At 45.4% G+C, this 27,115-nt stretch overlaps 2 protein-coding genes across 5 annotated transcripts; one reads left to right on the top strand and one right to left on the bottom strand.

Moving 5' to 3' along the window:
* The first annotated feature begins 27 nt into the window (after positions 1-27).
* On the top strand, positions 28-1,672 carry LOC119546520 (cleavage stimulation factor subunit 1). Its single transcript, XM_037852858.1, has 3 exons — positions 28-236; positions 295-1,159; positions 1,219-1,672. Exons 1-3 carry the CDS (start codon positions 166-168, stop codon positions 1,555-1,557), a joined length of 1,275 nt encoding a protein of 424 aa, XP_037708786.1. The 5' UTR covers positions 28-165; the 3' UTR covers positions 1,558-1,672.
* LOC119546496 (protein tramtrack, beta isoform) lies at positions 1,588-25,170 on the bottom strand. 4 transcript variants are annotated; one of them, XM_037852806.1, is made up of 5 exons: positions 24,604-25,170; positions 9,810-10,134; positions 8,894-9,526; positions 8,676-8,763; positions 1,588-4,176 (listed from the first exon to the last, which is right to left on the bottom strand). In XM_037852806.1, exons 2-5 carry the CDS (start codon positions 9,951-9,953, stop codon positions 2,585-2,587), a joined length of 2,457 nt encoding a protein of 818 aa, XP_037708734.1. In that variant the 5' UTR covers positions 9,954-10,134; positions 24,604-25,170; the 3' UTR covers positions 1,588-2,584. The 4 variants fall into 4 exon arrangements, with proteins under 4 accessions (XP_037708734.1, XP_037708744.1, XP_037708751.1 ...); XM_037852816.1 differs by lacking the exon at positions 24,604-25,170 and adding an exon at positions 12,169-12,484; XM_037852823.1 differs by lacking the exon at positions 24,604-25,170 and adding an exon at positions 11,625-11,760.
* Between the last annotated feature and the right edge of the window lie 1,945 nt (positions 25,171-27,115).

Genomic DNA, 27,115 nt, shown 5'->3' with positions numbered 1-27,115 from the left:
GAAAAATACCAAAAACAGTAACCCAGTATTTAAATACCAGAGCAGCTAGTGATGGCATACCGGCAATGCAAACCATTTCGATAACGATAGCCACGCATTCAGCTGTACTACAACTAGTTTTTGTTTATATCCGTAAAAAAGCGTTAACTACTATTATTAACCACGATGCGCGATGAGATCTTGGACCCCAGCAACCTGGTGAAGAACCGGGAGATACTCTACCGGCTGATGATCAGGTGGGTGCAGTAAAGCCTGTAGTAGGGCAGAGTAATGACAGCATAAATTTTCCGGCAGCCAACTGATGTACGACGGCCTGGAGAAGTTCGCCATGGAGCTGTCCATGCTGGTTAAGGCGGACCAGTGTGCTCCCAGCGAACGCCTGCTGCACGTGATGATTGCCGGAATGCAGACGCTGAGCGACAAGGACAAGACGCCCACGGATGATGTCCTGCCAGGGATAGACCTGGAGTTTGAGCCGGAGGCTTCTGCTTTGGCCCCGGAACCGCATTCCTACGAGACGGCGTATGTGACCTCGCACAAGCAGGCCTGTCGCGCCGGGGCGTTCAGCTGCGACGGTTCCCTGGTGGCCACCGGGAGTGTGGATGCCAGCATCAAGATTCTGGATGTGGAGCGGATGCTGGCCAAGTCGGCGCCCGAGGATATCGAGCCGGGCAGGGAACAGCAGGGCCATCCGGTCATTCGCACGCTCTATGATCACACTGACGAGGTGTCCTACCTTGAGTTCCACCCTAAGGAGCACATCCTGGCCTCCGCCTCGCGCGATGGCACCGTCAAATTGTTCGACATTGCCAAGCCCTCGGTGAAGAAGGCCCACAAGGTGTTCACCGACTGCGAGCCGGTGCTGTGCCTCTCTTTTCATCCCACGGGTGACTACGTGGCCATTGGCACGGAGCACAATGTCCTACGGGTGTACGACGTGCACACCACCCAGTGCTTTGTGAGCGCCATTCCTTCCCAGCAGCACAAGGCGGGAGTTACCTGCGTTAAGTATTCGCCCACGGGAAAACTCTACGCCACGGGAAGCTATGACGGCGACATAAAGATCTGGGATGGGATCAGCGGACGATGCATTAACACGATTGCCGAGGCGCATGGCGGAGCGGCCATCTGCTCACTGGAGTTCACAAGGAATGGAAAGGTGAGAAAACATTATAGCCAGTGCCTATGAAGTACCTAATTCCAACGGATTTCTTTTAGTACCTCCTATCTTCCGGAATGGATTCCCTGGTTTACCTGTGGGAACTGTGCACCAGTCGACCCATCCAGACGTACACTGGTGCTGGAACCACCGGCAAGCAGGAGCACCAGACGGAGGCCGTTTTCAACCACACCGAGGACTACGTGCTCTTCCCCGACGAGGCCACCACTTCGCTCTGCTCGTGGAACTCACGTAATGGCTGCCGACTGACCCTCAACTCGCTTGGACACAATGGACCTGTGCGCTACATCACGCACTCGCCCAATGCACCTGCATTCCTCACCTGCTCCGATGACTTTCGGGCACGTTTCTGGTACCGAAGGGCAAATAATCAGTAAACGGAGGATTCGAATAAAATATTTAAGAGCTAGAATATGCAAGTCCTTCAAAGGTATTTTTATTATTCAATTTTGGATTAGTCTAAAAACCAGTTGTGTGTCTTTCAGTAAAATTCTCTTTATTCAATGAACTCGCTTATGGTTTCTCCACGAATAGTTAGCCTAAAATCGCAACTATAAAATCTAGTGATTGAGCGCATAAGCTTAAGTCGTAGTTGTTGCGTTAAGTAAACGGTTGAAATCGTAATACATAATACCAGATTGGGATTCCGTATAAATATCAGTTAATTTCTTCACTGGAAGTCCGTTGCGCATTTTGTTGTACGTTGGAACATGCATCGATTGCCTTAGGAATACGCCTAGATCCTAGTTAAGTGGTCTTAAGTAGTTAATTAAGTTTACAACATTTCGTGGGGCCGCAGAAACGCGCTGTCGGGTTTCTCAGCGGCCACCAACTCGTTTTGATGATTGCACAATTAGCCAATACATTTGATTCCAGCTTGTTGCCAAGGAAATGAACAAAATTATACTACGGACTTTGAGTATTAAACAATATATATAGCTATTTACAACAAAAATAAAAAAAACAAAGGTCTACATAAAAAAGGTTCAACAAAATCACAAAGAGAAATGAAAAGTTCTAAAGTTGCCTGCTCCACGGATCCTTGCTTGGATCCACGAGGCGGCCAGTCGAATTGTTTATAATTAAAGCCGAAAATCATTAAAGTTCACTGAACTGTGCGTTGCTTAGATGGGTAAAAACTTACGTTCTAGATTAAATTAAATATTATATTGCTTAAAAAAGGCTTTCTGGACGGAGCAAGTGTTAGTAATAATATTGCTTACGGGTTTACACTAACTAGACTACTGAATTTAACTAAAAATCGTTTTGAGTCTGGTGTTTTTGAGTGCGACGATTGCTTACAATTCTATGAAGTATTCTACAGTTCAGAGCTCACTGCTTAAGGTAGTGAAACGTTGTTGTGCGTTCGCAGCTCTTTAGTTACTCTGGTATCCTGCCAAGTCTTTACGTTGCGGTTTGTGCGGTGGTGGCCAAGGCCAAGGACTTGCCCTCCGCCACCGCACATGAGGTGGGCGGCGTGGGCGAGGGTGACGGCGAGATCTGTATCTCATTCTTGATGATCACATCCTGCTGCAGGCTCAGCATGGCGGCCGCAGCTGCTGCGGGATTGGAGGCCTCGAAGCCGCCATCGGAGAGTTCCGCCTCCTGGTCCGCATCATGATCTTCGCCCTGCTCCAGCTTAACATCCGGCAGCAGCAGCGAACTGTCCTGGCTGTCGAAGGAGGCGTTTTGCTGCTCCAGCTGCTCGGCCAACTGCCTCTGGTAGTGAGCCTGCTCCTGCTGTTGCTGGTAAATCGAAGCATGCATATCCCCGGCAGCCGCTGCACTGATCAAGTATTTTAGTGGGCTGAAGGCCCCGATGTCCTTCGGCGGCGTAAAGTTCTCGTGGGTCATCTTCAGGTGGTTCTTCATCTTGTCCGGCCGCGAGAACTCCTTGGAGCACACGGGACAGGGAAAGACCTTGCGATGCTTGCCCTCGTGGTAGAGAAAAGCGTGCCGCTGGAAGCTGTACTTGTTCTTGAAGGTCTTCTGCATGTTCTCCTTGGCGCACTCGGTGCAGCGGTAGACGCCCTCCACCACACTGGCATACCGGAAGAGATCCAGTCCGCGCACGGACATCTCCGTCAGGTGCTCCGCCTGGTCATCCAGCGTGGACTGGGCCTTGCGGCGTACCCTTCGTCGTTGAATGGGTCGCTTGGCGCCCTTTTTTCCACTTCTGGGAGTCGGTGGAGGTGCCGTCGGTGTCTCGGGAGCAAGCGAGTCTTCCTGCGCATGTGTGGCTTCCGTTTCGTTTCCCTGATAGCCAGGCAAGCCGGCATTCTCGTCGGCCAGCGTCAGCATTTCATGATCGGGATCATCGCTCTTGTCCTGCTGTTCATTTATGGACAGCAGGTCCATGTCGTCATCCATAAACTGGCCAACACTCGAAGGAGATCCTTGCTGCTGCTGCTGCTGTTGGTAGTAATCGGTGGTCTTCAGCATGGAGTTATTGGCCGCCATGTGGAGGAGCAGTTGGTGGTGCAGGTTGCCACTGCTATTGGCCACCTGAGCTGCCTGCTGCTCGGCGGCATTCGCCAGAGATTGCAACCCGATGCAGGCGTTGACCTCGTCCTGGTTTTTCTTCGGCATCTCCTTGGGCTGCTCCTCGACATTCTGGGCGGAGTTGGGAGCGACTGCCACGGTGATCCTGGTGGTCAGGGGCACCTCGGGATCCTTGGCGCCTCCTCGTAGCTGCTGCTTGAGCAGGGAGTTGCTGTTGTTGCTTCCTGCCCCCTGCTTGACCTTGGGCTTCGATTTCGTGGGGGTCTGAGGGGATGACTGCTGCGTGGGCGTTGTGGTGGGAATCGCGCGTATCTTAAGACCCAAAATTGTGGGCAGGTGTACGGGTGTGGAGTCTCGATTGTCGCTGATCTCCAGCAGAGAAATGGGCTCTGAGGGAGAAGTGGAGCCGCCGCCTGCTGCAGTTGCAGAGATTGTCGTCGACGAGGAGCCGAACAGCCGCTGGGAGAGTTCTGGAGTGGCCTGAGTGGGAGTCACTGAAAAGATTCAAGTTTTAAGTTTGATTAGATCATTTGGATCATTATATGTACTTGGTAGTAAGACACTTATCTTATAGATTTCAATACAGACTTTTACCAAACCCGAACTCCACATAAAATAAATAAAAACAATCAATTTTGTGTTTCAGAACTGATATGGTTTCGAGTGTTTTTGCATTGTGTATTTTATTTTTCTTTTGTTGGTCAGTTTTAAACGATAATATATAAATGTTCTGCTTGATTAATATTGCGTGTGATTCACTATTTAGTAATTATGTTTAACGTATCGTATGATATATCGTAAAGTGTGTGTCTCGTAATTAGCTAATTTAAACGGAAACCATGTTTACCAACAATTCCAGACAATTTTCTCATTTTCACATGGAAGTTTTGCCTTGCATTACGATTCTTATTTTCCATTTTCTTTGGGCATCAAAGCATGACTCTATATATGTAGCTATATTCCTCGTTCGGGTTTCGAGATTGGACATTTTTTTTGAAAGCGAGAAAATTGCTGAAGTTTTATAGTTGTTGAATGCAAAAATATATGTAAATATATTCATATAAAAAAGTAGACTAAAAATAAAGTAAAATATAGTACAAACAGTGTACATACAAATAAATATGCATGATGGTGTTTGATTGATTGTTTAAAATTAACGCCAAAAGAGAAGTTTGGAAGATTGGATTGGATTGATTGATTGATTGGGTGGAAATATATATTTGCGATGGTCGTTAGTCGGTGATTGGGAGACGGCGGCTTACTAACTAAATTGCACTAGCTACCACTAAATAAAGAATTAAAAACAAAAATTATTTAATAAGTTAGCGTACGCAGCTTGTTTATTATTTGATTGCGCTTAATTTTGTTTCAGTTTCTTGTTTTTTCTGTCAATTTACTTTTGCAGTTTTTAAATGATTCTTCTCTTAGTTCTCGAATTGCAACAAATTTGAACGTTTCACATGACTTGAGGAATTACTTGTTGTCTACTTTTCAAGTGCTTTATTTTGTTTGGAGATCGTTTCGCATTAACAACAATATTTTGTAATTTTACACTCTGTTTTTTGCGGGCTGCTCGGCTGTTACTGTTGGATTTCAACTGCATTTCGTTTTGTTTTTGTTTTAGATTTTCATTTTCTTTGGCGATAATTTAAGCCTCCGATATACAACATAAATCGTTTGATAGATGATAAATTAGGTTTACTTTATGCTCATTAATATTAGCGTTTAGTTACAACTATTGTTGCTGTTACTATCTGTAGTTACACCTCATCGATGATCCCGACGAAACATTTTCAATCTTTCGCCGGGATTCGGATGTTTCGGGGAACTGTGTGGGTCAGTGGGTTTTTGAGGGGGTGGACGGGTGCTGGGGGTCCGACGACCGTGACCCAGACCCGGGTTTAACTTTTAACTAGCTTCATTTGAAGGCAACAAGGTAGATCTGCGCTCCCTCTCGCATGATTAACATTACATTGATTCTCCTCCTTCCGTTTTCAGATTTCGGCTTGCAATATTGTATAGCATTAACATTAGCGTATCGAACATAGTGATAATGATAAATTAATTAATAGAACTACAGCTAGACATACCATTCAATGTTTATATATATTATTTGTATAATTATGTATAACATATCTGTGTGTATATATAGTTTAATTATCTAAAAGTGCAGGTTTAGTTTCGGTTTTTAGTGTAACTCTTGCCCGGATACACTTCGCAAATAAGGCCGCTCTGGTGTCCAATAAAAAGGCAACCCTAAATGGATGGGTTTGTAAAGTGTCAGCGACAAATTGTTTGATTTTGGGTCTTTGACTACGCGCTAATGAAAAACGACCGACGAGCCGTCGTCGGTCGGGGATAAATAATAATCGTAATCTTAGGGGTAGTTGGTAGGATTAGATTAGCATTGCGTTCTGATCGGGTCTTTGAAAAGGGGTCCAGAAAATAATCGTAATTGTAACTGATGAAGTAAATTGCACAACATAAAAACGTCTGCTGGCTCTGGAGATTTCCGCCACTCCGTCGAAGCCAAGTAAAAAACTAAAAACAAAATCAACAAAAAATCTACTTTAACTTCCCTCCCCAACAACAAATAAATCCCGAAGAGCGCCTGGCGCTGCAACATGCTTCCTCCAATCGCTGGCGGCTGCCTCAACCTCCACTTTCCACCATTTCTTTGAGTGTGTGCTTTTTTGGGCTTGGTGAGGTGAGCGGTCCGGAGATTACTGCGCCGCGGCTGCTGGTGCTGGCGGGGCTGTGGACGCCGTCAGCGGTCCCAGGGATCCGCTGGACGAGGACGTCGACGAGGAGGAGGAGGTGGAGAGCGCATTGCTGGTGGCGGGCAGCGACTGATTTGAGTTCTGGCCACTTAGGTCCGGCGGCGGAGGCGTCGAGGATCCCGAAACGCCCAGCGGCTGGCCGGCCAAATTCGCTGCCGCCACGGTGGCCAGCGCCGTCGAGGGATTCTCGATCTTGTGGATTATCTTCACATGCGCCGTCATGTTGTCCTTGCGCGTGAACTCCTTGAAGCAGAAGGGACACGGGTACACTTTCACGTTGCGCTTGTGCGAGGTCACATAGTGCCGGCAGAAGTTGCTGATGTGCGTGTAGACGCGGGAGCAGACCTTGCAGCGGTACGTGTGCTCGCCCTCTTTGGTGCAGTAGTCCCTCACCGAGCCCTCCGCCTCGCCCTCGCCCACGTTGCTGCTCAGATTCAGCTTGGTCTTGACCGAAGGGGTTCCCATTCCGGCACTCAGGTTCGGTGTGCTCCCGCTCAGACCGGCGGCCTTGAACTTGAAGCCGTCATTGCTGTTGTAAATGTCGAGGTAATCCTGGCTGGTAAAGACGGCCGGCTTCACGTCGCCGTTCTGTTTGGCCAGTTTGGGCCGCTTCTGGACACGCGGTTTCACAGATGCCATGGAGGAGGAGCCGGCGGGCGAGACCAGTGGTGTGGAGGCGGCGTTGACCTTGCCAATGGGCGTAAGCTTTGGTATGCTGACCATGCTCTTCACCTGCGCCCCGCCAGCGGCCATTCCGATAATGTTAAGCTTGAGTCCGCCCCCTGCCGCTGCAGCTGCGTCCGCCTGATGCTTCCGCTGGGCGGCGATGAGGAAGGCCTGTTGGCGCGCCTGTTCGTTGATGTGGCTGCCATCCGCTTGGTCCTGCGTGGGCGAGCTGTTGTCGGTGAGGGGGTTGTACTTGAACTCGACGGGCTCGTCGTACTCGTCCAGCATGAGTTGAGGTTCCATATAAGATGTGTCCAATCCTTCGCCGTCGCTGTCGTTGCCATCTAAAAGTGGTTTAGAAATTGTTTAATTGGGTGCCTCTTAGATGTCTAATACTATGCTTATACGCCACATCAATTTGTAAAAATATCAATATCAATATGTAAAATGTTGGTGTTCAATGAACACTGTTCATAACTTGTAACTTTTGTAAAATTTTAAATTGGTATAAATCTTTAAACCATTTTTCAAACAAAGCTTATTACGTTTGAGTATATTAATGAACTACTTAATTTTACAAACATCGGGCGCATAAACTTAGTATGAGTTATGATATGGGTGTAAATATGTGTGTGCAGGATGTATGCGAGAGAAAGGCAAAACACATGACGCGAGCGAGTGAGAGAGAAAGAGTTTCAAATCGGATCGGAAAAGCTATAGGGATTTCAAGCCATTTTCAACGCGTTGCGAGTTCGAAAGTTTTTCTGTTTCTGTTTTTATTGACAGCTCAGTGTCAGTTGATCAACTTCCTGTTGTTCGTTGGTTAATTTTTGCCTGGTTTCGTGGAGGAGATGATCGGAAATGGACAACAGAGATCAGCCTTTCGTTGTGGGTGATGGTCATGAGAGGTGGCGATTTTCTTTCAGTTTCTTGAGTTATCTGGCTACTTTTGACTTTTTGAGGCGCGGTAAATTTTGACAATTTTGTTAGCTACTTGTTTCTTGATCATTCTTATCACGTCGGCCATGAATCCCTGTGAGCTCAACCCGATTCTCAACTTCACAATAATCTCTTCGTCAGCTGGTGGATTTGCATTTCTTGGGCATCAACTGCATTAGCTGGTTGTTGGGGACACTCACCTGCCGACGGACGGAAGATGCCTCGAACGTTGCGAATTCACTTAACAATTTTCGTATTACTTTCTCACATTTTCTTTTTTCAATTCAATTTCAATTTACTTTTGCACTAAGCGGGGGAGAAACCGACGCGAGTTTTTGCTTTTCAGATTTCTACTAATTGAAATGCGTAAAATCCCTTTTAGCTTTTCCGATATTCGCAGATGAGATTGGTCGAATGTGGTTATGTGACTTCAGCCTGGCTCTGTATTGGATTGAGTTGGGTTTCGATACATGTCTTTTGCTGGGTGCACATGAGAGTCGACTTAAGAATGGTTGATGGTGCATTGTCTTAGGGCTAGGCAAATGATCTTAGGACTAGGTAATGGTTCGCTCTATCTGTGCGGGAATGTACTGGTATCGAGGACTCACCAGAAGTGCTGTTGTCCTCGTGCTGGCTCACTGCGCGGTGATCCTTGGAGTTCTTTGATCGTTTCGAGGGCAGAGAGTCGCGACTTTCCTGTGGATGGAAAGGAAGGAGATTGGATTAGTTAAACGAATATTTGCTGGCTATCTTTAATGTAGCTGTAGCAGATTGTAAACGGCGCGTCGCTTATAACTGATCTTAGAAATCCTCCCTTGAAACTCACATTCAGATCATCCGTGTGTCCTGCAGTGTGCTGATTGTCATCGGAGCCGTCGTCATTGCCGGAGTAGGACTCGTTGCCCAGTTTGCCATTGCCCAGATCGGAGGTGTCGTGCATCAGGTTCTCGCGATCAAAGTCGTCGTAGTCGTTCCCCGTGCCATTCGAGCTGCCGGATAGTTTGCGGGGCCTGCCCCTCTTCCGCTTGGGCATCAGGGCCGAGCTGAGCAGCGATGGCTGCACCGGCAGGGTGGGAGTGTTTCCGGCATTGGTGGCTCCGGCCAGCAAACCGCCGGCCTGCGAGCGATTCCGCTGGGGCACCAAATACGGCTGGATGCGCTGCAGCTGGGGAGGAGTGGGCGTGCTCTCGGAACCCGCCGCCCCCGCTCCTGCTGCGGCCGCAGCCGGCGAGGGCTTGTCGTCGTTGACCTCGGTGAGGCCCTTGATGCGCAGGCTCTCGGCCACGCGCAGGAATGCAGTGAGTCGCTCCTGGTCCACGGAGACCTCTCCTCTGTACATAAAGTCCAGCAGGGACTTCATGTCCGAGTAGGGTACATCCTTCAGAATGACAATCGGATGCTTTTCCGGGTGATTTACGAACAAGGCATTGAAATAGGGACTGCAGGCGGATAGCACCATCTGTTGAAAGGCAGGGTAGTTATTTAAATTAAAGAGGGATAATAAAATTAAATATAAAGTAGAATTAAACCGTGTCTTATTATATTAAATGTTGATGATATTAAGGCAATTATTATTCTTTGAATGGAAAGAAACTTAGAAAGGGCATTGCTTTTTAAACATAATGTTTAATAGAACAAATTAGGCCATTTTTAAAATATACAAAATATTGTTGATATGATGAAGTAAAGGTATTCCGATAAAAATAATTGCTTCCCTTATTACAAACATAAAGACCACCTACCTTGTGTGCCTTCAGGTATTGCCCATCGACGGCCAGCGTCACATCTGTGAAGGTTTCTGCGTGGAGCAGCTGGTCGAAGACGGACAGCAGGTTGCTCTGGTGGTTATTCCACCGCAGACAGAAGCGTTGGGATGCCATCTTCATTGGGAGGCTGTGGTTGCGTCACGAAGCGGTGTGCGAGTGGGTGTGCGATCGCGATCTATGTCCTCATGCAAGTGGGGCTGTATGTTTGCCCTGGGTACATCTAAGGTCCTTCGGTTGTCCTGGGCTGGGATTCTTACTCCTTGGGGCCTGTCAGCTTTTAAAACATATATTTCAGGGCGTGCTGCAATCGGAAAGGAAGGAAATTCGAAGATTAGTCAAGGCACTACGTTTGTTATAAGAACTCCTTTATATAGAAAGCATTAAATTGATAATATGGGCAACATTAATAGATATTGTCGTTGAAAAAAAAGGAAAAAACGTGTAAATATCACAGATTTGAAAATAAATTAATAAACAATAACAAAACACAAGATTTAAGATAACATTAAGGTTCGTATTACGGAATATTTTGGAAAGCTCCTAAAACAACTGTTTTAACATAACAATATATACATTTATTGTTACCTGCACAACTAAAAACAAGTATTTGAGGATTTGAAAAAATGAAATTGCTTTTCTAATGCCTAGTTTATGAACTCAAAAAACTAAGTTTGTCCGAATTACCCCTTCAAAAACAAACTCCCCCTACTTCGTACATGATCAATGATCGACTAGCCAAGCTCCACTGTATTTCCCTTCCCGGTTTCCAAAAAGAGTCCTGCAACTGGAAACTGCGCTGCTCGCGCGCTGCCGGCGTTCAATTGAATTTAATTTATGAGTCGACCCCAAAGGGTCAGAGACGAGCACATTATGCAGGCCCCGTTGAGGAAAAGTAAATGAGGAAATTTCAAATGTGTTTCAAATGGGCAGGCAGGCAGGCAGCAGCAACAACAACAAGGCACGCACACGCACTGCAGCGATGGTGTGTGTGCGAGAGAAAGAGAGCTCGCGACTGGAATGACAGCAACTGTTGATCTGTGTGAGTGTGCATGACTTGGAAACTTGCCAAAGGAAAGGGTGTGGAATTAGAAGAGCAACAAATGAACAGGCTGACTGCAAAACTTTACAGGCCTGCCAACTGGAAACTGGAACGCGCACACACGCACCAGCCTTGATTCCCCAGTGGAAAGTCATGCAAGAATATTCGTGGCACGTTTTTTTCATGTCCCGTCCCGTCCCGTCCGACCGTTATCTCACTTTCGGCGATCGTAATTCCAACAAAAAAATCCTTGTCTTGAAACCACGCTTCCTCTTGCCCGCTCCACTTGCTAAATATTTGCCGCTACCGCTCTTATCTTATCGCCACGCCAGTTTCAGTTGCTTTGTACACTTAATTGAAAATCGTTCCCGTTCGCCCACGAAATTCCAGTCCCGTCTTCCTGGCCCTGGCACACACAGTCTTCACTTTTAGTTCAGTTTAGTTTGCTTTCTGTTTTTCCACGCTTCTATTTTGTTGTCTATGCCTTGCACTTTTCGTTTGTTTGCAATTGTTATTGTTTTTATGCACTTGTTCAAATCAATTGAGAAACCATTCAATGAAGAGAGAAAGGGAGAGATCGGCGCACACACACACAGAGACACACTGGCACCGCCAAACAGTTATTAGAAAAGCTTGGCGGCAAAGCTTTTTCGCCTGTCCGATCGCACGACTACGAATATGTGTATTTCTCATTTATTGCTGGCTCTTAAACGGAATTGTATTGTTTTTCTGCCACTAGTTGGTTTCTTTACCGCTGTGTGAAGCAAAGTGAGAGCGAGTGCAGGAGAGAGGATCGGTTCCAGTTTACAGTTGACACGTCCTCACTCGGGAAAGACTCGCGAAAGACTGGAAGAGTCAAAGTCCTCGACGCAGGAAGCCGACTGCGCTGCCGCCGACCTCTGCTCACTCGTGGCCCCCTCCCCCACACACCGACACACACGCACGCACACTGCCCTGATAAGAGCGGATGTTTTTAGGGGTGGGCGGTTGCCTGCGGAGAGGAGATCACTTTACAGCACACACACACTCGGTCTGTTTTACACCCCCTTTAAATACGTGTACGCCTTGAAAAGGAGACGGAGACGGAGATACTGAGCGAGCGAGAGAGGGCGGTTTCTCCGGTTGGGGGTTATATCTTAGGTCCTAAATAACTATACACCCTTTCTTAGTCACTCTTTTGAATGAATTTTTATAATGTTCGTAGATTGGGGGGATGATTTTGCAAGTCAAGTCCTAAAACACTTTTCCGTCACACACTGTTTCCCCAATTGGATGAATCAATAACATTATAAGCACCTTATTCAGCTCGGTTTTCCCTTGAAGTTTTCAACCAACTTTTTTATTTTTGGATACACATTTAAAGGGGGCTACTAATGCACTGCCCGCAATTGTTAAACCGAAATTACTATCCGCTATTTCGCCTGCCTCCTTTGCACTTTTTTCATTTAATTTTAACTTGTGGAAATTTTCACAACTCGGCGCGAGAGAGAGACAGCGAGAGGGGGGCGCGCGTGTGAGCGAGAGGGAAGAAACTCTCTTCTAGGCAGCGGCGCGTCGTCGGCAGTCGGCAGTATTTCGTCCGTCTTGCTTGACACCAATACAGTGAGTGAGCGGCGATCCTCTGGCGATCGGGTCGGCAACTGGGCTCCAAGTTCCCGAGCGCCAAGGCAGCGCGGTCGGCGTCGCTGCCGGCGCTGCTTCTTCTTCGTACGAACACACACGCGCTCCACAAATCCTCCTCTCTCAAAAGGAACGCTCTTGCTCACTCACACGCGCACACAAACAGGCAATAGGGCTGCGGTTTGTGGAGACATTTCGCTGATCCCCAAGTCTCCAAACAGAGAGAGCGAGGAAGAGCGCCAGAGCGAGAGCGCTGCTCTTGCTCTCTTGCTTGCGCCTTTGACTTTTTGAATTTTTAATTTCCTTTGCTGTGCACGCGATGGCTGGGGGCGGGGGGATGCGGGGGGCGGGGCAGCGAAACGGGGTTAAAAAGAAAAACGCGCTGGAAAAAGCTAGGAAACAACAGCAACCTTTTGGGTGTGCAACAGTTGATGATTTGTCGTTTCCCTCGCTTTTTCCCGCCGCCACAGATGTAGTTGTTGTCGTTGTTGTAAGGGCAACTTTTTGGGTTGGGCTCTTTATTGGAACCACTTGGGGTTGGGCCGCAGCTTTACTGGGGTTTTCCAGGCCACCGAAATATGGGAAAGCATGTGGAAACGCGAGAGCCAGCAACGCAGGCGTGGTGGGATATACAGTGGGTACTCGAACGAACTACTGTAAGTGGGATTGCAGTTTAAATTGAATTTTAAACACATTTGTTTTAAATTTTTTCAGAATCAGAACCTCGTCAAAATAAGTTGGCTTATATGTAAAATATTAGCTTTGGGAAACATCTTGAAAATCCTGATATTTTTGGATTTATCAAAAAACATGACACCCTTTTCGGTACTTTTATTTTGTAAAATTCAATCAGAGTCCTGATAGTAGCTAAGGATTTACTAAAGGTTATTCAAGTATTTATTCAAGGGTTCAAAAATTGTTAATAGATTTCCTAACCAGTACCGAATACCATTACAGGTTGGGGAGGTTCCACTGTTTGTTTTCGTGTTGGTTTGCAGGAGCGTTCGTCTGATGTTTTTTTAGCCGAGGGATTACGTAAGCGGGCTGTAAATTCTACAAGTGGATTGGATTGGCAGTGTGGCTCAAAGCGACTGGGGATCCTAAGCAGCGAGCTTTGAGCAAAGTTCCCTCGCTCTTTTTTTATAATTTGCTTGTGTGTTTTTTATCCTACACACCTTGGTGGGTATTTTGTTGTAGCTGTTGTTGTTGTTGTTGTCTATTATTAACTGGCTGAAGGCGTAACGGCAACAACAACAACAAGACAACATCAGCAACCCCCACCCCTTTTGCCCCTTGCAACGGAAACGATCGTTTCGCCTAATAGGCTCTCACACACACACATAGACAGAGCTCCCCAACCCAGGTGAAAAAGCAACAAATGCACACAGACACAGGCACACAGGCTAGACAACTACAACAACAATAAGGTAGTCACTGAATCGTAAATTCCTGTTGCTGTTTCTCAGTCGGCGTCGCTGCCGCTGTTGTTGTTTGCCTTGCCCTATTGCGTGTTGTTGGTGGTGTGTTTTTTATTTTCATTTTTCAGTCTGTTTAATTTTTTCTACTTTTGAGTGGCTTTTGTGGAGCTTTGCCTGGGATCGGATCGGAACTCTGACTCCGACTCTCGGGGGCTGTGGCCCGGTCCATGGGTCCACTGTATTCGCTATGGCTGCACGGTGGAAAATAGGATCAGAGATCAGTTTAGATCTTACGAAATGGGGCTTACATACCAGGACCTACAGGCTATGACATTGTTATAGTTTGACATAATTTTAAATAAATTTAGAAAATTATCCTAATATTACATTACTCTTTATATGATCATGTCATAAGTTTAGATTCAAAGTCATATCAGATTCATCATTATTTAGGTCTTAGTTTGTTTGAAAACACAAGCCCAAGTTCAAGCCGGGTGATCCTCATACCGGAATATTTTTTCCTGTGTAGTGGTGCAATTGTTGTTGCCGTTCTACTTAGTCGCTGGTCTAATACGTATAAACCGCTCTATCTACGCTCCATGACTTCCTCTCCCCACTCCCCGAAAAAAGGGAGGGAGGGGAGTTGCTCTCCTGCTTGAATTTTATCAGCAAAAAGTTACAACTATAAGTTCCGTGAGGCGGTATACGTGTGTGCGAGAGCGGAGGTTGGACGTATAATCGGTGACAGGGCTCACAAATTAACGATGCTTCCTCTTCATCTCCCACAGACCACGATGATGATGTTGAAATTTCAATTTTGGCTGGGAGTGAAAACGGAATTTCTACATTTGACGGAGGAAGACCCGTTCGAAGAGTGGTAGACAAAACAGTGAGGATGGGCAATTATAACGAATGATTTTCCCAGTGTGGGATCCTCAAAGCCTGGGAGAGTTATAGGGCCTGAGAGGAATAGAGTTTATAAAGAAATTGGAATTCACAGAGATCCTTGAGACTAAGTCTAAGAAGGACTTTTATGACCATAAGTCCCGAAGTACTATTGTTGCCACATCTAAAATGTGAATCTGATATCCTAGTGATTATCTGAAAATACTTTCCCATTACACATGTATCAAAGTATAGATCAGGCACTGGAAGTTGAGATTCGCAGGGTATGATCCACTTTGTTTAGTATGGAGAAGTTAATGACAATTTACATATATCTTTTCTTGACATTCAAAGCCAGAGATCTTAACTCTTGAGCATCGTATTAATTCCTTTCATAGCAGAAGTTGATTGTGTAAATTCTACTGATCATGTTTATTTATAGGCGACCCTTTGGGCCTCAGTGGCTGCCAATTGTTACCCAATATCTTTGGCTTAAAGTGGGTTTCTGGCTCTAGCTGTCTTGAATGTAGTTGTTGTGGCTGAAGTCTCGTCTGGCGGGGGACATCTATATATATGGTATATGTTTGTATGCGTGACACTTGGCACATGTGGCCCACACACAATCACAATCGTCGCCCCCGCAATATATCGAAATATGTGAAAATCCAGCGAACTGAGCCACCGAGTCAACCGAAAACCACCAGAGCCTGTGATTTCTACATGCGTGTGTGCCACCCCCTCCCCACCCCCCGCTTGCTGTGCGTAAGCGCGAGGGGGATGCAAGATCGAAGGGGGCTCTTGGTTTTTTTTGGTTTCCTCTAGCGTTATTTGTGCCGTGTAAACAGCAAAAGCCACTGAGTTGGCCCAGAGAGGAACAAAAAGAGAGACATACGTTAGCTCTCCTAACGCCAAGCTGTGTAGGTAGTAGTGCTCGTGTGCAGTGGTGTGCGTGCGTATCTGTGTTGATGACTGACTAACTGAGTAACTGCTGCTAGCTATGTGGCCGGATTCTGGTGTTCCGTCGATGCCAACGGCGGAACAGGTATCGCAGGTTGGCACCAAACACATGTGCCGACCGCCTGGCTGCCCCGCACCCCCTTCAGACCCTCCTGCCCACTCCCCTTGACGCCTTCCTGCCGCCAAACGCCGCGTCTAGAAACTAAAACCTCCCAAGTCCCTCCTTCTACACGGAGAAAAATGGGGATGTCATCTTGATTTTAGCATTTGATTACCATCTTAATTTAAAACTGAAGTTCAGAAATAGATCTAACTATTGATAGTTACAAAAAAGAGATGAGAAATGTTTCCACTAGAAACTTTCTAGATTCTAAAGCTTTAGGATTGATCTTCAGTATTTCCGAGTGTATGATTCTTCTAATGCCTCCCCATCCTCTCTCCCATTCGCTCGCCTGGTTTCTCCTTGGCTCACAAATTGTCGCCGCTGGAAGCTCGGCTCTTTGTACTTTGGTTACATGCATAACTCTCCTGCTCCCTTGGCCCCCGTTCTCTGCTCTCCTCTCTCCGCTCTTCGGTCTTCAGTCTTCGGCCCAGCGATTCTCCCCACTTCGTTTTCTAGCGACGACGCTTGGCTGTCATAAAGTCCCGTTGTTGTTTTTGTGCTTCTCCGGCGGTTTCTAGCTCTTTCTGCGCCTTTGTTCGCCAAGTGTAAAATTCCTTTGCACGTAGGCACCCAAAAGAAAAAGCTTGGCTTAAAGCATAACAAAAACAGAAATGGAAAAAATGAAAACGCAAACTGAGAAGAAAAAGGTTAGCAGCCAAGCACGTAAGCCCCCAAAGAGAAGGGGTCTTCAAAGGGGGTCCGTTGTCAATGCCACACCAACACTCGCACCGTAGGACCTGGGTTTTGGACCAAGTCCCCCATAAGTTTCGAAATTGTCATTCAAGTGTAACCGAGGTTTTTACACGCACACACACACGCTCGCCCATCCACCCACCAACATGCTGCGGTGCATGTGTATGTAAATATGTGAATAATTTCATTCATAGAGAAATTTAATAATAGACACGCCATAGAGGAATCCCCGCATAGCACCATGGTGATGATTCGAGATTTTCAGTCGCAATTTGACAGATACAAAGTGACATACTAAGCTAGGAATTACAATTGGAAAGTGTTTTGACAATACTAATTGGTCGGTTTTAAAACCCCTTTGAGTGTTTATTTGACATCTGTTTTTATTAATTTTAAAAAACCTTAGTTTGAAGTAACATTAATATGTTCCAGGGTTCTGCAAAACGTCGTTTTCTAATTTAAATATCTGTCGCAGCATTGAAACATTGTCAATTCTTTATTAATTGATTGTTTGCATATACATTGGATGTTATCTTTTATCGAAGTATCAATAAATCGGTCGCTAAGTAAACTTATTTATTGACATTTCGAAAAGACATTTGTTTGTTTTAATGTTTGTCGTTCAAACCTGATTTCGGATGGTGATTTGGTTTTTTATTGGTTATCTGAAATTCGGTTGATAAAATAAAGTTCCTATTTCTAAATTTAGATGCAATTTATATTGGAACAATATTATATTAAAAACGGAAATTATTGAAGTAAATGGACCACTCAATTTTGTTAGAAAACTAAAGCTAAAGGTCTGTTGTGTTTGTCCCATTGTGCGTGTAATAGCAAAAACAACAGCATGTCCCCACAGATACATAACCACATGTCTGTAACACATCCGATACGTACATATACATATCTGTACTGGTTCCAATCATATAAGGCAAACATTTGCGGAGGAGTGAACGCCAACGAAAACAACAAAGAACCGCGCTGCTCTTCGCCTAGTCAACTATGAAATCAGTTAGGGGACGTGCAGGAGGGGAGGAGGGGCGGCGGGGGAAGGGATGGGGCTGTTTTTGGGGGAGGACGGGGAAAACTAGTTGCCCTCGGCTGGGTGAGCTCACCCTGGCGATCGGCGGGATCTGGAGGCTGGGAAACTGCGACTCCCAATGACTGATTTGTGGCCATCGTTAGAGGGACAAAGTATTGTCTTCTATTTTGTTTTTACAGAGGGAAATACTCTAGTTCTTTGTATGGAAATTTTTAAGAATATTATAAGAATTTAATATTTCACAAGACAGTACAGGACAATGCTATATCTTGATATAAATCATTCCCTAGGGATATTACAATACAATATTACGTTTTCAGAAATGTTCCAGCTCAACATTTGTTTCTCTGTACATCGTCTTTCCTTTTAAACCAACTGGGGACTCGAATACTTGTCGACTTGTTTGGGCCGTTGATTACCAAATCGTTTTTCGGCTGGCATTTGTCAGCCAAAAAATGCAGCCACTCAGAGCTGTGCCGTAGAAGGGCGTCTCTCCTCGACAGTCTTGCAACACTCCCCCACTCCTTCCCCTTTTCGGATAAGCCCCCTCCCCAGCTGTCAGCATTGTATTGATCTATGCCTGCGTTTTTGTTGCTGCGACCACTTCACGCCTCGACCCACACAACAACAATTTGCCCTCGCGTTCGCAGAGCTTTTTATGGCGGTGTCCTTAATTTAGACATTCGAAATGCGGGTCACCGGCGGACGGGGAAAGTTCCGCAGTTCCACAGTCCGCAGTTCAGCTCTTCGCACTGACACACTTGGTTGGTTGGCCAATCAACGATCCACCACCGCTCTCCACATGGCCACCACACAACCACCAGAAACCCTCAAAAGTCATGAATAATTGCAAAATACAAAGGCGTTTAAAGACTCAAATTCATATCCATCACATCAGAATTTGAATATTAGTATCTAGTCAAACCTATGTTTATATTAGGTTCACTTTTTTATAAATGCTTTATTTTCGGACTGCTTTCTTGCATTATTTTTTAAGACCTCCTTAAAAAGTAAGAACTAAGCACAGCAAGCCAATCTCAATAATGAGTTGCTTTCATTTTCAAGAACTGAAAGGATGTGCGATTAAGATCCAAGAATTGGCTTGCACCCGGTTTGGAGAACATACTCTGAAGAATGTCTTTTCCTGTCAGCACCGCGCATGTTTGTAGTGTTCTTAACCGCATTTCGCTGATAAGACGGTCGAAGGAAGTACCTCCACGATAGCAGTGTGTACACATGCATGTACTTGCTCATTGGGACATGCCAGATAAAGGCAGTCTCCGGGGCCTTGTTGCCCAAACCCATGATTCATGTCCGATTGCCCTTTTCTAGGAGCTGTGAGAATTTCGGGTTCTTACGCCGCCCGAAAAGCTTTCCTCGCTCTTCGGCGATAACAGCGAAGAAAGAGAGCGAGTCGAAATTAGAATGCCGGCATTCTTCAAGAGCAACGAGTCACATGTGTTTGTTTAGGCTCTTCAGATCAATTCCGAAATCGGAACTACATAATTTCAAAAAAGGCTATATCAATAATTAAGAACTTCTTCTTAAATGACATTAGTATTATAATTTAAATATTACTTTTCACTTGTTAAAAAGTTTTAATAGTCATGATAAGTTCTTCAATCTTATGAAAATTGCTATTTCTGTTTTATTCCCCCCTAACAGTGGGTGGGCGCCTTCTTCCTGGCGCCGTTAATGGAAGCTAGAATTCTGGTGCGGATATTTATAAACTGACCCAATTGTGGGATCCAGCTAGCGATCCTCTGACGAAACTTTTCAAAAACAGCTGCACCCGGCGTGCGGCGATATCCCCACAAAAGTCCCACCGAACCGATCGAATCTAAAAGCTAAAATGAACCACCCGAGTGAGGGACAGAGACGGAAGTAGGGGGCTAGAAAGAGAGAGTCCCGAGGATCGTACGTTTCGAATCGCCTTGATCGGCTGGGCAACAGCAACAAACAAAGGAAACGATAGCCAAAGGCCGAAGAAGAAGAATATGAAATAAATTGACGCACGAGGAATCATCGGGGAGATACCCATTGTTTTTAGGATGAGGGATAGCCAACCGTTTGTCACATTTTAGATATATAGTGCTTTTAACATAGAAGAACCCTTCGGTATCAAAAACTAATTTAATTTATTTTAAATATTCCATCTGTTGTAAATTATAAAGACTTGGGTGTTTGGAATCTTTGGGTAACCTTGATGTCGCTTCTAGCGTTCCTATATCCCCCAGCGAGGATCTTGACTAAGAGGTATCCCCAGAAAAAGCACGCAGTGTGCTGCTTTCTCTTCGTGCGTTTTGGGGGCCTCTGCCCCAAGGCGCTGTCGCTGCCGGCGTCTCTGTCGGCGTCGCAACTGCGTGCATATTTCACTTTTTATTTTGTATTTCTTCGGCATTCTCCTTGCTCTCCTGCCGTGTGATTGCGAGTGTATGCGTGCGGTGATAATGCTGTGTGTGTGTCATCCCCATGGCTCCCACCTCCCCCTCCTCCTGCGCCTCCTGTTCCTCCTCCTTGCGCCGCCCACCGCCCACCACCCACCGCTGCGCACTCAATTAAGCTTATCGCGCACTGCTCGCCCGTGTGCGTGAGTATCTGTGTGCGCTCTGCATCTGTGTGTGATGTGTATCTTTGCGTGCTTCGTATCTGCGTGGTTCTGTGGGGATATCTGAGTGCTGCTTGCTTTTAGAGGTGACTTTCCTCGTCTGCGCTCCTTGGAGGCTACGAGGAAAACATTGCTGCTTGCTTTCTGCCTTTCCGTCCCCCCGCCCACACTGCTCCCCCTGACCCCCTGGCATTCGCGCTGTTGGTGTCGTGTGCAAACGGCCCCAACAGCGACGGCCGCAATCGAAAAATCCTCTTTGAGAGGATTAAAATATACACACAGCTTTTTTCTTATTGTCATGTGCTCTTTGCTGCCTGCCAGCGGTACAGTGGGGCAAAAGCGATGACTATGGGCAAAAGGATTGCGGGATTGTACATAGAGTAAATCATAAATTGTTATTTAATGTTAGGTATTTTATTTTTGAAAGCTATCAAGGCTATATTACTCAACCATGTATTGTTTATTAGCTTAAAGCTAGGTTATCTATGAACTTAAGTTCACTAAAATAGGCCACTAAGTGACATAAAATTAGTCAATAAAGGGGTCCTTCAGTAGGTTCAGTCTTTGTCAGGACCTCGGGAACTTCGCTTGTTTTCCAACAATATATCTATGGGATATCCACTGTGCCCGCTCGTTATCCCCCAACCGACAACTGCCATCCCCAGTCCCCAATCCCCAATCCGCAATCCCCGACCGCCGAGTGTCCCACAAACGGACAAGCGGACAAACGGACAAACGGACAATGTCCCCTGGCAAAGCTTAAGGGTAGCAGCGACGTCGGCAGCGCCGCTTTCAATTACATTTCATTTGCATTTCGTAGTTGCTTATTTCTGTGTGCTTATTTCTTTTCGCTGATGTTGCCTTTCTGCCGCACAAACACATCGGTGTGGCTACTATAAGTACTGTAAGTTCGCAGCCTTAAGTCGGATGCCTGGCCATCCGCTCTCCTTTTTGGTGTTTTCCCTTGCGTTGGCCGTCCGTTGACGAATGCAAAATAGGAAACGGCTGGCAGATGAACACATGCACATGCACCGCCGATTGTGTGGGTGAGTGATTCTTCAGTTCTTCGGTTCTTCGCTTTTTCAGGCACCACAGGGCGTATACTTGACGCGGACATTGAGCTGCGCCGGCAGCGACGCCGACGTCGTTAATTGAATTAAAGTGCACGCGTATGTATGTTTGTAAGGCGAGCAAAAGGCTTAAAAGCGGCACAAAAAATAAATAACTGCGGCCAGCAGGCGGAAATTGTGAAATGAGCCTAACCACGTGCTTGCGGCCGGAAAATCACCAGAAATCCTTAATTCTTTCATACCGATCAGCTCTTTTGAATACCATCAAAATTAAAAGGAAAGCTAAATTTTTTGTATCTGCAATCACATGAAAATACAATTTTTATAACAAAATATTCCCTAATATAGCCTAATCAAGATACCACCTAAAAAGTGTAGATACTTCGCACAACGGTTACAATATCCGGAGTCCAAAGGGTTAGCACTGCCTTCTGGCTTCTGTCTTTTGCCCAGTTTTTTTTGGCCCATTCTCTTTTCGCGAAGATTTCTGCCTGAGTTACAAAACATATTTTGGTCACTGACCTTTTCTGTTTTTTGTATTTTTCGTTGATTCCTCATTTTTTTGCTGACTTTTGAGCTGTTTTTGTTTGTGTTCCACTTTTGAATTTAGGTTTTTGCAGTAGTCGGAGTTTTTGTGCAGATTGCTAATTAAAAAAGGAGATATATGGGGTACACGCGCGACTTGTGCACTATCAGGATGGGCAATCGGAGCAGCAGATACCCGAAAGCGAAATACCTGGCATTCTCCGCGAAGGTGATACAAATCAGAAATGCATTCAGCAAAATTTCATAAAACGCCACAAGCCCCAAAATATGAAAAGGAGTATCGGGTGGAGCTGAAGAAATAAGAACCACATGAATATACACGGGGAAACAGCAGACAACAGAAATTTATTTAGCCTGGCAGCTGGCACTTGCAAATGAAATAAATAAATACGAAATCATTTTAAATAACAATAATCAAGGAATGTATTGTGTGATTTTGGTTTCGAGGAATTTCTGAATACAAAAAAAGGGGCAGGAAATTGGCGAGAAGTGGCAGATATAAGTATGTAAGTGATATTTGTGAAAGAGTCACGCGCAAGAAACAGATGCACAGGAGAAAATACATAAGTAAGTGTTCTTAAGTTCTACAATAGTTTATTAAATTTCAATATTTATTTGTAAAGTTGTTTTGTTATTGCTAAATGCATTACCTTAGAACTTCAGTAAATAATTATTTTCATAAAACTATAACGGTCTATTTAAATAAAATCTGTTAACAAATTCTTTATAATTTTTCAATGAAAATCTCGGCTTACTAATATTTTTCCCGGTGTACTTAAGGAAGAGTGAGAGAGTGATATATAATATTAGAAAGAGTGTTGTGGAGAGAGTTCTTCCTCTCCCCTGTCTCTCTCATCCCTCTGATATTGCGTATCCGCCGCGTGGACTTTTACTGTTTCGATTTATTTTCTGGGTTTTTCGAGCAACAACAATGCAAATGCTTCGATCTTTTTGGCGTTGTTAGTCATGTCATCCTCTTTCTTTTCTCCCCTCCTTCTTTGCTGCTTTAACTGTTCCGATCACCGGCTAAACAACAGTTATAATTTGAGCATAATTTCAACTGAGCGCAAGGTGTTCACGAGTGTGTTTGTGTGTTGGCAAACAAACAGAAAAAGCTTTCGCGAAGAGCGGACAATATATAGTAAAGAGAGCAATACTCGTTGCTCTTGTCGTTTCATTAACAAAACAACCGCAAAATTTATGTGTGATCAGAGACTGGGCATTCGTTTCCTTTTGCCCCAATGCAAAATAATAATTCATGATTTTTGTTGTTGGTACCACTGTGTGAAGTGGGTTAGCCAGCGAATTGAAAACAACGACAGAAGTAACAAATAACCCACCCAAACCAAAACAAATGCAGATCTGAGTCGGAGATTGGGGTTTTGGGCTGTGATCTCGATTTGCATAATTGAATTTGTGGCTTGGCGGGGCGCACAGGTGCATGTGCAGAGTTGCCGCACGGCCAGGGTTGGCAGGTTGCTTCCACCCCCAAGAAAGTTGATCAACCAATTGCATGGTAGCCCCAAATTGACTGGAAAACATACTCTTACCTTGCCCTTTTAACTCCCATATAGAATGGCATTTTTGGCATCATAAACACAACTGACTCTTTTTCATCAAACTTTTCAATTTCTTAATCAATTCTTTTGTTTACAATTATTTTTCTCCGTGCAAATATGCTGCGTACAATTCACTCATTCATTCAGTCAGTCGCTCATTCACACAGTCACTCCATTGGTTCATTCAGAAAATCACTGTGGCCACCGCATGTGTTCCAGCCACTGGAAGCCACCAGAAGGCACTGGAACTGGAAGGCTGATCGCAAGGGGTGCGGCGGGCGACTGGCGACTGGATGTGGAAGTGGGGGATAAAAAAGGAAATGGGCGACTGCAAATGACAGAGATCACTGAAGCACGACCGACAAATAAGCGGCGGACGTATCTATGTATCTAGTATCTGGTATCTAGTGCGGCGGCATTACTCCCCATGTGCCGTATACGGTATGTGTGCATCTGTATCTGTAGCTGTTTCTGTTTCTGTTTCTGTGGTACTATCTGTGTAAGTTGGATACAAACTGTGTCTTTCCAATAGGCGTAGGCCTTTGCGTGTGTTGGTACAAATACTGAGCTTGTGAGCGGGAGATTGTTAGAAGAAAATGTATCTGCGAGGCTTTATAGCCTCTAATAGATCCCCAGCACGACCCTAGGGTTATTTTATTGAAGCTTAGTCGCCTCTAAATCTGTAATTCGAAGCTTTTCGTCGGCGATTTAGTCATCCAATGTTTTTGACTCCTGCGATGACCCCCTTTTAAATAGTCATCATCAAATCAGTCAAAATCCTTATCAAAATTATTTGGAATAAAAACCGAGCAGCATTTCTATGTATATTCGTCATCGCTGCATGTAATACTGTGGTTTCCTGCCATAATGAAATGGAATTTTTAATATTTAAGTTTAAGAAAATGCAGAATCTAATATTTTCAATTCCATTCCGTGATCTTTTAGGAAAATAAAACCAAAAACTATATTGTGGGGTATAAAATCCTAGAATTTTGGAAGAATTCTAGGAAAAACTTTACTACATTTTTAGTTTTGTTCAAATCATTAAAACCCTTATCTGAGAATCAGGAGAGGTCTCCAAAAGGGATTACTCAAATGTGTACTGAAAGCATAAGTACTTGATGCTTTGACCTTTTCGAAGTCGATTCCGTGGAAAATCTCACCACTTACCAATTCTACGAAGATTCTTGGTAATCCGTTTTGCGGTTTCTTCGACGGAAGAAGGCTTGCAACACTCGAGAGCACTTGTTGTTGTTTCTGTTTCTTTCGTTGCTCTTGTTGTTATTGTTGTTGGTTACACGTAATTGGCAATCGAGGCGAACACGGAGCCAAAAGCAGAATGCAAAAAGGCAAAAGGCAAACAGGCTAAAAGGCAACGAAAACAGCTGAGGAAACGCCGCGCACGAACCTCCAATCAGAACTGAAACGCCAGGGATGTCGACGTCGACGCAGAAGCCATTTTACCGCATTTGTTGTCCCTGAGCCCCCAAAAAGAGAGTGAGCGCCGCGCCGAAGAGAGCCCCAAAGGTGGATACACGAAGCCGAGCCGAAGCCTTACCGAAAGCTTTGATCACACGACACGAACTGAGCTGGGGATAGCATGGAACATGGGAATATGGGAATTGGTAGTGGTAGTGGGCGGTATTTTTTCGCTGCTCCCGTTTCACATGGCTCTCCCTCTCGCAGGGCGCAAAAACGCAAGTGGATGTGGACGGATGAGCGGATGAAATGGAATGGCAAGAAGCGAACGTTTGAATGGGCTCCAAATGGTTAAGAGAGCAGCGCAGTCGCCGCTGGCAGAGGGAGAGAGCGAGCAGCCCCAACTTGACATTTCCATTTCGCCGCTGCGTTGGCGCTCTGCCCTTATGCTCTCTCTCGCGCGCGTTCTCCCGCTGATAAGCTTGTGTTGAAATCAAGTCTCCTCCGCTCTCTCTATCTGTCTGTCTCTCTTTCTCACCGCTGTGACCTGCTGCTCCACCTCTCCGCCCACCACCCCCTCTCTTCTTGCTGCATCAGCGTATTACGAAATATGACAACAATGCAGTTTGGTCGTCCTCGTTTTCGTTCTGCCGACGCAGCGGCTTCTTCTTCTTCGGCCCCATCTTCTGCTCTCTGCCTGCTCAGCATAAATGCCATCTCTCCGCTCTCTCTTTCCGCCCCCAAAGAAGAGAGGGAGAGAGAGAGAGTGGGTGGCTGTAGTTTGTTTGTTATTTTCTACGCGCCGCACTTGCAAATTGATTGCATTTTAATGAAGTTCTGCCGCCCGCTAAAAATAGTCAACTCTCCATTCAGGGGGCGGAGGGGGCGTGGTGCGGGAATTTCTAGCTGGGCGCATTCCAAGTGCAGCAATATATCGGCAGTAACTAATTCCAAATGCCAGCTATTACGGCAAACTGGTTTGATCGGAAAAGCGTGTCGCGTATGCTCGACTCTCTTGGTCGCTCAACCTCCCGACCTCCCCCTGACTGCCCCGCCCTACCTCCCGCCGCCCCCTTTCGAGAACGCTCGCGCGCGCGTCTAACTGAAACCGAAATGATTCGATATTTTCCCCACTGCACCGACTTAAGTTGAATAACTGTTGCTGGGGTTACCCTGCACTGAGAAAAAGATTGGGAAACTTGTTGAACAAATAATTGATTCGTATAGCAAAATGAAAAGACTGTTCTGGATTATAACTATACTTAATTCCAAAAAGAAAGTTTAAAATCGTATTTAATATATTCGTTAATTTATTACCATTAAAGCTAATCTAATAATAACTTAAACTATTAAAGTTCCCAAAGGAATTAAATACATCTTTATCATATCTATAGCATAGCTAAATAATAATATGATCTTATTTCTCGACGTGTACCGTGGCACACGTAACCCACTGGTCAACTGCCGGTTGGGTCTTGGGATCTCGACCGTTGGGAGTGGGTCGCACTTTGGGTAACCCCCGAGCGGAGGGCGTTACCCGATCCAAACCCAAAGGGGTTGGCTGGGTTATTAGCCGCCATTTAAAGGATCATTAGGCATGCATGGGAAAGATCGTCAATCAAAGTGTGTTATTGGGAAACGGGAACAATTCCCAGCAACCGAGATTATCTTGGTGGCACGTCGCTAGCCCAACGAGTTCTTTGACTTTGCAACCGCTGATAATGGGAAAGGATTGAGGGACCAGACTTTCGGCGGCAGATAAGACGTGTCTAGGGAAGCCATTATCTCTGCTTTACTGTTTATGCGATGATAAAGACAGCCTTAATCGCCGCGTTCAAGTACAACAACATATTTAAGTTTTTATAAAATGCAAAAAAAAAAAAGTAGGTATGAAATAAGCGAAGAAATTAATTCCGAAATTAATTTAATAAGTCCATCATTGCGAAAGTTATTATGCGGAAGGCGAAACCCTTCGAATAAGTTATACGATTAGCGGAAAATTGCCTCGCCTAACCCTTCCATTGATCTTTCCTTGCACACATATTTATTGTTTCGCAAGCTTACATTAGTTCAGAAACTAATTTCGCTGGAAACCATAGACAATTACGTTTTTTGTCGGCGTGAATCACCGTCGCAGTGACTCAGCAGGGCGATCCAAATGCATCCCTCGGTTGCCTAGAACCCTCCCCGTCCCCACCCCTTTTCGCTAAACCCTGGACTGTAACCAGATAATTTGCATTGCCTTGTGAAACACGGCAAGTGT

Source organism: Drosophila subpulchrella, chromosome 3R (genome assembly GCF_014743375.2).
Source record: "Drosophila subpulchrella strain 33 F10 #4 breed RU33 chromosome 3R, RU_Dsub_v1.1 Primary Assembly, whole genome shotgun sequence".
NCBI lineage: Eukaryota > Metazoa > Arthropoda > Insecta > Diptera > Drosophilidae > Drosophila > Drosophila subpulchrella.
This window is presented reverse-complemented; position numbering and strand designations above follow the sequence as displayed.

Bases quoted from the DNA above. Each gene is read 5' to 3' on its own strand.
- LOC119546496 (XM_037852806.1), bottom strand. From the start codon at position 9,953: ATGAAGATGGCATCCCAACGCTTCTGTCTGCGGTGGAATAACCACCAG. The intron at 8,764-8,893 runs GTGAGTTTCAAG...TTCCATCCACAG, and splicing joins GACACACGGATGATCTGAAT to GAAAGTCGCGACTCTCTGCC. The intron at 4,177-8,675 runs GTGAGTCCTCGA...GAATCTTTTCAG, and splicing joins CGAGGACAACAGCACTTCTG to TGACTCCCACTCAGGCCACT.
- LOC119546520 (XM_037852858.1), top strand. From the start codon at position 166: ATGCGCGATGAGATCTTGGACCCCAGCAACCTGGTGAAGAACCGGGAG. The intron at 237-294 runs GTGGGTGCAGTA...ATTTTCCGGCAG, and splicing joins CTCTACCGGCTGATGATCAG to CCAACTGATGTACGACGGCC. The intron at 1,160-1,218 runs GTGAGAAAACAT...GATTTCTTTTAG, and splicing joins AGTTCACAAGGAATGGAAAG to TACCTCCTATCTTCCGGAAT.